At 41.4% G+C, this 11,337-nt stretch overlaps 1 protein-coding gene across 4 annotated transcripts in view; it reads left to right on the forward strand.

The window, feature by feature from the left end:
* Positions 1–7,497, forward strand: part of SLC35D1 (solute carrier family 35 member D1) — a 61,208-nt gene extending 53,711 nt beyond the window's left edge. For all 4 annotated transcript variants that reach the window (XM_082420922.1, XM_082420923.1, XM_082420921.1 and 1 more), the window contains one exon: positions 1,080–7,497. In XM_082420922.1, coding sequence (XP_082277048.1) covers positions 1,080–1,188 — 109 coding nt within the window. In that variant the 3' untranslated portion in view covers positions 1,189–7,497. The remainder of the gene's footprint in view (positions 1–1,079) is intronic.
* Positions 7,498–11,337: the final 3,840 nt, after the last annotated feature.

The following is an 11,337-nucleotide window of genomic DNA, read 5'->3' on the forward strand; positions in this document are numbered from 1 at the left end:
GAAATCACCTATAACCTTACTGTCCAGATGTAACCATTTTTTAAAAATAAATTTATTTTATTTATTTATTTATTTGTTTATTTTGGTATTTTGTTTACCGTCCAGATGTAACCATTTTTTAAAAATAAATTTATTTATTTTATTTGTTTATTTTTGGGTGCTTTGAGTCTTCGTTGCTGTACGCGGGCTTTCTCTAGTTGTGGAGAGCATGGGCTACTCTTCGATGCGGTGCGCGGTCATCTCATTGCGGTGGCTTCTCGTTGCGGAGCACAGGCTCTAGGCGCACGGGCTTCAGTAGTTGTGGCACTTGGGCTCAGTATTTGTGGCTCGTGGGCTCTAGAGCACAGGCTTAGTTGCTCCACGGTGTGTGGGATCTTCCTGGACCAGGGCTCGAACCTGTGTCCCCTGCATTGGCAGGCGGATTCTCAACCACTGCGCCACCAGGGAAGCCCCCAGATGTAACCATTGTTAATATTCTTGTTGTGTTCCTTTCAGACATTTTTCTATTATGATGCATATTAATATACATATTCATGTTCATTTAAATAAAATGGGGTTGGACAATACTTAATATTTTGTAAGATTACAAAATACTGTCATTGCCAGTTTTTATTTTATATCATTTAAATGGATGCATAGTATTCTATTGTATGAATTTATATAATTCCCTATTGTGGGACATTTATCCTTTAGCTAATTTTCTGCAATTATAGATTTTGTGGTAAATACTTTGTCAATAAGTCTATGAAGATGTATACAATTCATCCATGAAATGGATTGCTAGGTCAAAGGATAAGCAGAATTCTAAGGTTTTTACTTCAACAAATTGTCATGCAGGAAGGCTGTATAAAATTGGCACTCCTGCTGGCAAGTATGTGCAAACATTCATTGTCCCAAAGCATCAACAGCAGTGGATAATATCATGATGAGGGAAATGTCTCTAGTTTGGTAGATGAAAATGCTGTATGTTTTAGTTTTATGTGCTGTTGATTTGTAAAGGTAGCTCCAATGCTCACACCAGTCTCCCTTACATTTGCCATTCCTTCCTTCTTCTCTGATGGTGGTTTTCTATTTTGCAGCATTGCTGGGAGCCTGGTGTATTCCTACATCACTTTCTCTGAAGAGCAGCTGAGCAAACAGTCAGAGGCCAGTAACAAGCTGGACATTAAGGGGAAAGGAGCAGTATGACCAGAGGATTGCATCAACTACACAGGCCCAAGTTTTTGATCAGCTCGGAACACTGGCAGTTCTTATACAGATTCTGAGGTGTCTTGATTATGGAGAAAATACCATTCCTTTGCACTTGTACAATCTGAGGATTGATTGCTGCCTTTTAAAATTTTATGAGAGAAACTTATAATTGACTCTTTTAAATATGCCATTTGAATTAATTTATATCAGACTGGAAAATGTACTGGGCTTTTTAATTTATTTTTCTTCTATGCCAACAGTGAAACATCAATGTTTATTCCATAGTTTGATATCCAGGTGTCCCTGAGAGCTGCGTACATGAAGTGCTCCAGCTGGAGCCGCCGCATTCACATCGTTGCCGCGTCTGGAGGCACTTTAGCCTTCCTTCTGCTGGAAATGCAGCCAAGGATCTTAAATTTCTCTTCTTTGAGTTTTCTTTCTTAACAATTGCATTTTCTTCATAAGGATATCATCACTGCTTTTGCCAAAGATGACGTCTTTGGCGCTAAAGAAATGTGTGTGGCTTTGAAGTGTATTGGTTTCCACGTTGGCTTCCCTAAGAACTCATGGGATGAACAGTGCTTTCCTTGAAAATATCCTATTCCCTCTTTGTTGTGTAGGATGAGGATAATGAAGGGACGGAGGAAGTAGGCCTTTTACTCATTTATTCGTCTGTCGCTGATTCATTCATTCAACTAAAACGTATTGAGTATGTAGTATGTGCCAGGCATTGTGCTGAGTGCTGGGGGTAAAGGGATGTTTTGGAGGTAGTTGCCTTGATCTCACTCCTGCTATAGTGACCGAGGGTTAGACAGAGAACTTAGCTCTGTTGATTTATTTAGAAGATGTTGTGACTATGAACAAGTCATGGAAAGTTTTTCAGCTCTCAGAAACTGCAGATCTATAAGTAGGGTTGGAAGCACCTGTCTACCAGCCCCACGGTGACGTGAAACCATGTGCTACAGTGTATGTCACATGTATGTGAAAAGCTGCAATTGTAAACCATGCAACTCAGCCTTTCTTCTCTGAGTGAGAATGGCATGCAGGGAAGGTGACCATCATCTGTTTCCCCATGCTTCCCACCACTGGGTTTGCTTGCTACTCTTTTTACTCGTCCTTGAATCAATAATGACCACGTCTTATGTTTTTGAGTATATGGTTTGAGGAGAAAGGCTGGTTAGATGTTTCTACATTGTCGAGGCTTGGACTGTCTCTGGCAGTGTCAGTGTTAGAGCCATCACCTTCCTTTCCACTTCAATGGCACGAGCATTTACCTATTTCCTTTGGATGCTCCCACCTACATCCCACGTCCGTTGGTCACTTGATGAGCGTGCCCGCTTCTCTCAAGACCAGTGCTGCATCCTGGAGAGCAGCTGTGGACGGGCATGCCTGAATTGCCTCTTTGGGTGGGTCAGGTGTTAACTCAAACACAGTAGTGTGACTTGGCTTAGAGACATACATTGACTTTGAAGATGAGTGTTTGCTCAGGCCAGCTGTGCAATCGTTGTGTAAGAGGCTGGGTACCTTTGTGTTGGTGCACACTCCGGCTTCCATTTCATTAGGTTTGCAATCTACTGGCCTTTGTTGACCTAAACAGTATTTTGGTGCCTCAACAGGGGACCTGGAAGGTTTTTGATTTCTTTTTATTTTTGAAAAACTATTATATTGAGGTCATTTCACATTCATATCTTTCCCTTATTTTGTCTTTATCGAAGCCTGGCCAGTGGTGCTGGGTCCCTAGAATTAGCCTCATGGCCAACTCCCAAGTTACAAGGTCCAGGTAAGGGGTCCTAAGGCTCACTTTTTTCCAGTATTATGTGAGCTGAGAAAATTCAAGTGGGAGAATAGGATATTATCTTGTGCAAGATATCTTATTGTCCCTGTTTTATTGATAAGAAAACAAGACTCAGAGAAAGTTAGGTGACTTGCTAGTAAGTCACAATTCCTGTGTTTTCCACTGAGCCATGCTGCCAATGATAACCTCCCTTCTCCCCTGAGTGGGTGAGGAAAGGGGGCTGCCAGCTAAGCTAGCTTGAGCTCTTTCAGGGAGGCAATCTGTTCATTGAATTTGGAGTCAGAGAGGAATAGGCTTTGCGAATCAGGGAGAATGATGGGTCAGTCTACATGCCTGAGCTTCTGTCTCACTTCCAGGCTGGCCTCGGTTGACATGCACTTCTGTCTGTGACTGCTGCTGCCACGGCCTGGTTGTGCCTGGGGACAGTGGGAAGTCGTGGGAGCTAATTTTAGCACTTCTGTTCCTCCTTCTATCAGCCACATGGAGGAGGGAACTTGGATGTTAGAAATAGTTTGTGTGCATTCAGAGGTGTTGGACTAAAACCCCACTGGGGTTGAACTGCTTCGTGGGGATCAGGTTCCCTTGAAGATCTGTCATCTCTCCAGGTTTATTTGAGGAAATCATGGATAGTTATAACTTCACTAGATGCACATGACCTCAGGGCTCCTGGCCTATGCTGAACTTTCTGGATGATTAGAAGCAGTAGAGTCGTTTACAGCTTCTGCTCTATCCATGTTGATTGCTGGATGCCCCCTTCAACTGCCACCAACATTTCAAGATAAGAGAAAGAAGCCTGGGGAAGTTGGAGATTGAATAGACTGGCCAACCATTTTTGAAGTTTGTTTTCAATTACGTGCAGGCTTGGTTATGGCACACACAAAGAGATTTACCTGGTATTCCAGCATCTTATAAGGCAAAAGTTCTTTGACCTGTTAACTACCTCTTGGAAGAAAGAGAGACAGTATAGAGTTAAATGCTTAATTTGCCCTTTGAGACAGATGAGCTGTGGTGAGAATTTTGAAGACACATTAGTGACTAGTGGCTCCTCTTCTTGAGTCGATGACAGTGATGTTGTCTTCGGCCAGTCTGTTTTTAAGGCAGTGCCAGATTGATTTGAATAACCCTGGTTGGCCAGGCTACACATTGCTAACATGTCAGGTGATTTTTAATACCCTCATATGGAAGTTGGCTGTACGAGTCAGTCATTTGTAGGATCCAACTTGCATGTAGGTTAAGAAAGAAAAGTATGTTTGCAAGTTTGTTGTTTGTAGTCCTAGTGTATCAGGAATGCATGGTAAGTTCACATCAGTAACGCTGATGTAGGATCTTCGTGGAAAGAATAGTGGAATTTCACTTTTGACTGGTTTGGGATGGAACCCAGGATTTTGGGAGGGCCTGTCTTTGCTTTCATTATTATGGTGTCATTCAGTGAGCAAAGATTGACTGTTTTATTCCAGGCATTATGCTAAGCTCTGGGGCATCTGAGATGAAGAAGAGGGCAGGGTTCTTGTTCTCAAGGAATGTATTATTCTTTAGCCAGACCCCGATTGAGAGAAAGAAACAGATGAAAGGAGTCAGTGATTTATGAGTAAAAGCTGCCTGCGCAGTTGTCAGCACCGCTGATCAGGGGTGTCCCACCCACAGAGCTGAATGAGGCACTTTTTTAATCTAAGAGGAGTTACAACTCCTACTAGTCCCCCAGCTCTGAGATGAGTGCCAGGCCATTAGAATCCTGTGAATAGCCTGGGTCCCTCCTCCCTCTCCTGCATGTATTCTTGCTTCCTCATAGCTATAGCTATGTACTACTGGTTCCTCCTTATGAACAAGGCTGTAATTGATTTTTCCCTCCCTGAGGGGGAAAAAAATATTCAGAATAAATGAGATAACAGATGCAAACTACTCAGCACAACGCCTCCTACATATTAGGCACTCAGCACATGTTGTTATTGTCATTATTTCATGGCAAGACTATAGGCAAAGATTAAGATTCTTAATTTGTGCTCCGTAAATGCTAGAGGCTGGGCAGTGTATTTCTTTTAAAATGTGACCCTATACTTTGTTGCCTCTAGAATGCTTAGTTTTAAAGAAGAGTTTTGGCTCACGGTTAAAGAATGGTTTCTGCTCACGGCCGTCTTTTATTAAATACCTACTGGATATAATTGTGGATATTGTGTGATGCAGGTGAATCCATCTGTTTAAAAAAAAATAAAAAGAAATTGCTTTCGTATTTTGGTAAATTAAAAAAAAAATTATTTTCTACCTTAGAGGAAGATAATTACACTTCAGAATGGTGATTCCGTTAAAACTTCCCCAGTTTGTCACCTTAAGGTAGCTCCTGTATAGGTCAGACATTCCTTCTTCCCTTCTCCGAATTAAATGCATCAACTTCATGCTGCCTCTGTGTCCAGGCTTTTGTCAGTTGGTATTTGTGAACCTCTGGCACCATTGCTGTTTTCTAAACCTACCTTCTAGTTCTTACTGTTAGGATGCCACTTCATCATGGTATGAGGAGGTATTCTATGGTGGGTTTTTTTTTAAGCTTGCTTTTTTGAAAATACTTTTTTAAAAAATCTACTGGTTAGATTTTTTGTCTCACAAAAATGTTTTTAGAGATTATTTTGTTCATAAATGTTTCTTTCTCATGCTGATGATCAACTGAGTTTGTCTACAAATGTTGGCCTATCACAGTATTTTTTCAATACAGATTCTATTTACCAAATGACCATTTTAGTGTTTTTAAAAGGTACCGAGGATTGAGATATGTAAATCAGGTGACATAATATGAAAATTATGTGCCTAAATATTTTTGTAAAGGTGTCAAATAAATACTTTTTCTTCAACACATGTATTAAAATTTCTTTCTAAGTGCCTACAAAGACAGTCAAGAGCCATAAGTATGCCTGAATTTAAGAGGATGGCATCCAAGTTAGTTACCTGAGACCCAGTAATAGAGAAAATACTGTTTGCCATTGTGATACTATGATTTATAATAAGAAATATACATTTGGTCTTTGTCCCTGTTCCTGGCACACAGCTCCTAAAAACCCTTGTAATTTTCTATAAGAGCTATAGGAACATCTTTTGTTATAGTATTTAGTATCGTTTCCAGTTCCTGAAATAGCTCCAGAGCCATAACAGTGAAATGGGTGTCTTTCGTTAGCATCTTTCAACCATTCCTGACTTTATGCTAATGAGGTGACTTTTGGAAACTCCCTAAGGCTGGGAGCTGGTTGCCCGGGGAACCAACCGAATGATTTATATTGGAACTTTCAACCTCCACACACCCGCCCCCTCCAAGTGGAGAGGAGAGGGGCAGGAGGTTAAGTCAATCACTAATGGCCAATGCTTTAGTCAATCATGTCAACATAATGAAGCCTACATAAAAATCCATGAACTTTGAGATCTGGACAGCTTCCAGATCATCGAACATGCATATGTGCTGGGATGGTGACGCTTCTGGAGAGGGCGTGGAATCTCGGCACCCCTCTCCATGTACCTTGCCCTCTGCATCTCTTCCATCTGCTGTTCCTGATTTGTATCCTTTTGTAATAAACTGGTAGTTTAGTAAGTAAACTGTTTTCCTGAGTTCTGTGAGCCACTCTAACAGAGTAATCCAATGTGAGGAGAGGGTGTGATATATAGCTGTTTGTTCAGAAGCACAGGTAACAATCTGGATTTGTGATTTGTGTTGGAAATGGGTTGGGGAACAGTCTCGTGAGACTGAGCCCTTAGCCTGCAGGATCTGATGCTAACTCCGGGTACATAGTGTAGGAACTGAATTACAGTGCACACGACCTGTGTAGCAGACTGGCTTGGTAGGGAAAAAAACATATTTGGTGACCAGAAATATTGTGAGTAGAGCATTGAGAAGAAGACCCAGGGGCAGTTTTTCCTTTATAACCATTCAGTGCTTTGCATGAATAGCACATATGACTAAATATCCAGTGTCTTTGGTGTACTTGTGGTAAGCTGAAAGGAAAAAAATGCTGATAACCTCTCTGCTTTTAAAATATTTCATCTGCTTAATCGTGTTTAGACTCTGAGTAGCTTTATTAGGAGATAACCCCAAAATAAAACATGCTCATTAGGAAGCATTTTTTGGTACTGGCACACTCAACAGAGGTAGAAGTATATTAAGGCATTAAAAAAAAAAAAGTGGTAAAACACATAAAATTTACTATCCTAATACTTTTGAAGTGTACAATTCAGTTGTATTATGTATATTCACATTGTTGTGCAATCAGTCTCCAGAACTTTTTCATCTTGTAAAACTGAAATCCATAACCATTAAAGAGCTCCCTATTTCCCCCTTCCCCCTAGTCCCTGGCAGCTACCATTCTACTTTCTGTCTCTCTGAATTTGACTACTCTAGATAACTCGTATGAGTGAAATCATACAGTATTTGTCATTTTGTGATTGTCTTATTTCACGTAATGTCCTTGAGGTTCATCCGTGTTGTAGCGTGTGTCAGAATTTCTTTTTTGAGGCTGAATAATTTTCCCTTGGATGTATATACCAGCTTTTGTTTATCTGTTCATCCACTGACGGACACTTTGGTTTCTTCCACGTTGTGGCTATTCTGAATAATACTGCCAAACAAGCCAAGCTGTCACTTTGGGTTGCTCTAACAAATTGCCATAGACTGGGTAAACAACAAACATTTTTTTCTCACAGTTCTGAGGCTGGGATGTCCAAGATCAAAATGCCAGCAGGTCTGGCATCTGGTAAGAGCCCACCTCCTGGTTTGCAAATGTCCATCTTCTCATATCCTCACGTGGTGGAGAGCAGAGAGGAAGCAAGCTGTCTTGATTTTTCTTATAAGGGCTGTAATCCTGAGTGTCTCCACCTTCATGACCTAATTACCTCCCAAAGGCCCCATCTCCAAATACCATCTTATTGGGGATTGGGGTTTCAACATATAAATTGGGGGAGGGGGATGGGACACAAAATCTGTAGGAGTGGGTGTGCGAATATGCTTTCGATTCTTTTTTGGAGTTGCTAGGTCATATAATAATTCTATTTTTAATTTTTTGAGGAGTTGCCATACTGTTTTCCATCGTGGCTGTGTTATTTTACATTCCCACCAGTAGTGCACAAGGGTTCCGATTTCAACACTTGTTATTTTCTGTTTTATTGATGGTAGCCATCCTACTGGGTGTGAGGTGATACGTTATTGTGACTTGTATTTTCCTAATGATTAATGAGCATTTTTTCATATATTCGTTGGCCACTTAATATAGTTTCTTTGGAGAAATGTCTATTCAAGTCTATTTTTTTCTAATTGGATTTTTTTGTTCTTGAATTTTAGGCATTTCTTCATAAATATCCTGAATTTTAACCCCTTATCAAATATATGATCTGCAAATATTTTCTCCCATTCTGGAGGTTGCCTTTTGATTCTTGTTGACTGGTGTCCTTTGATGTAGTTTAAAATTTTGATGTAGTGCAATTTGTCTATTTTTACTTTTGTTGACTATGCTTTTGGTGTCATATCCAAGAGATAATTGCCAAATCCATTGTCATGAAGGGTTTTGTCTACGTTTTCTTCTAAGAGTTTTATAATTTTAAGTCTTAGTTTTTGTGTATGGTTCAAGGTAAGCGTCCAGCTCTTTTTTTTTTTTTTTTCCATGTGAATATCCAGCTTTTCTGGCACCAGTTGTTGAAGAGACTGTCCTTAAGGCATGTGTTTTAATCAACTTTTAAATATCATCTTAGAGTTTTTTTCTTTCTAATTTGTGAGATATATGCTCTTTCACGCAGCCCCTTGCTGGTTTATCGTCTCGCTTGGCTTCCGCGCACAGGGCCGTCAGTTATCGGGGAGCAGCATGGAAGAGGCACTGTCGAGAGGGGCGGAGCGCAGAGCTGGGGACTTTGTGTATCCACAGCAGGTGAGCAGTGACCACGTGCCCCCAGGACTTCTTCCCTGCAGCTCTCATCACATCTGTTTGTTCATCCATCCATCGAGCAAGACTGAGCTCACTGAGGCCAGCGCGCAGCCTCTAGCAGAGGCCTGGCATGACCTTGTTTTACAGGTGAAGCTGAGGGAGGTACAGCTGTGCACTGTGGTTGTGGAACCCACATTCCAATCCTGATCAGTCCTTGCTCTTCCCCACCACACTAGATTCTTGTTTCTCCTCGTCTCCTTGTAATATACTTGGTGGTACCAAGCTCATCACCACCATATGCCTGTCAGTTGGCATTCTTCATTCAAAGTTCACACACAGTGGACTTAAAGCTGGTGGCTGGTTGAGCTTGAGAAGGCAAAGCAGCCATGCTTTTCAGTTGTGCTGATGGTGCCCTCTTGTGGCCACAGCTACACTGGGGGACTCTATGATGGAAAGCAATTTGCTTTCCAAGAAGGAGAAAAGCACTATGATTTACTTATTTTTGCCTGCTATATGCTTTTACAGAGTTAGGCCTCTATCATGCGTTTTCATGGGACAATATTGTTGTACAAATGGTGGCTTAAACAAGGGCTGATAAACTGAAATCTGGACTTTGATTCCAAAACCTTTTTTCCAAAGAATTCCAGATAACATCCCTGCGTTAGGAGAATGCAGTAGGAGAGTTTCACCAGAGTGCGTCATCATGTCTGCTTATCCTTCAGGTAACTTATTTTTTTCAGTGGATATTTTTGAGGCCAATATCTACACATGATGACAGAATCATGAAATTATCTGAGCTATATGTAAGAATCTATGGGAGGAAGAATGCCATTCTACCTGGGAATGGTAGGAAAAATTTCTTGGGAGAAACGGCATTTGAGCTGATTCTTGAGGGACAACTAGGATTCAACTGAGAAGCTACTGGAGGGACAGGCCTCCAGCATTCCAGGGCCACTGTATGTTTCTGTCTGGAATGCACTCCACCCCTCCCCCCATGTCTTTATAGCACATGCCCCCATCTCTGTGGGCCTTCCTTGGCCAGCTGATCTGAAATGGTACCCCACCATACTCCCTGTCCCCTTCCATGCTTTATCTCCACAGCACTTGTCTCCTCTTATCAAATTTAAGCTTAATGAAGGCAGAGATGTTGGTCTGTTTTGTTTGCTGTTGTGTCCCTGGCACGTAGAAGAGTGCTGGGTAACATTGTAGAGACACAGTATTTCCTGAATTGAATACATCTAGACAAAGAGTAGCCAATTAGTAGCTACATTTTTTGAGCACAGCAAGGCAGAAACATAGCCTCTTCTTCATTTTAGAAAGATTATGCCAGCTGCAGTATTTGGATTGTATACTGTAGACTGACAAATTCAAATCTTACAGGGCCCAGGCAGGAAAGAAGTGTGAATCTGAAAGAATGCAATCAATACATACGACAGTGAGTGGTAGGGCTTGTGGTACCTACCTGCTTAAAGGCATTCGAATTAAAACAGATCTGCCAGGGCTTCCCCGGTGGCGCAGTGGTTGGGAATCTGCCTGCCAATGCAGGGGACATGGGTTCGAGCCCTGGTCTGGGAAGATCCTACATGCCTCGGAGCAACTAGGCCTGTGAGCCACAATTACTGAGCCTGCGCGTCTGGAGCCCGTGCTCCGAAACAAGAGAGGCCGCGATAGTGAGAGGCCCACACACCGCGATGAAGAGTGGCCCCTCGCTTGCCACAACTAGAGAAAGCCCTCGCACAGAAGCGAAGACCCAACACAGCCAAAAATAAATAAATAAATAAATAAATAAAAATTTAAAAAAAACAAAAAACAAATCTGCCAGCCAGGTTTGGCCCACTGGCTACCAGTGTGCCTAAATCAAGGAACTGCTATAGATCAGATTTGCACTATAACAAGATCGCTGAGGTTGCTGTGCAGATTACTGTCAGGTGGTGGTCAAAGAAGGGTGGGACTGTACAGGTATGTATGTCAGCTAGAGGATGCACAGTCCTGGTGAGAAATGATGGGGTCCTAACGTGGTTGTGAAAGCACGGCAGAGAAACAAGATTTGAGTTATTTTAGGAGGTAGAATTAATAGGTGATGATGAAATCTGTTTCTATTTTTTGTTTATAAGTAAAACTGTGGTGAATTTTTTTTTTTTTGGCCTAAATCTAATGTCTTCAGGAGACCAAACATGAACATTTTTAAGGTATTTATCTTAGGTTTCCAAGTGTTTTCCAAAAAGGTAAATTTGAAGTGTAGCCATGGAACAGAGTACATCTGCTACCCACAATAAAAATAAGTTTACTGAGCATTTGCTACATGCTAGGGAGGCATTTCTTCTTGGCACCTTACATATAGATACATTCGAATCCTCTAAACTGTTGTTTAATATAAGTCCTATTATTACATTTATTTTAGAGGTGAGGAAACAGGCACAGGAAGGTCCCATTGTTGGACAGTGGTAATTGTGAGAAATTCTTTGC

This window comes from Balaenoptera physalus, assembly GCF_965194825.1.
Source record: "Balaenoptera physalus genome assembly, chromosome: 1".
Taxonomy (NCBI): domain Eukaryota; kingdom Metazoa; phylum Chordata; class Mammalia; order Artiodactyla; family Balaenopteridae; genus Balaenoptera; species Balaenoptera physalus.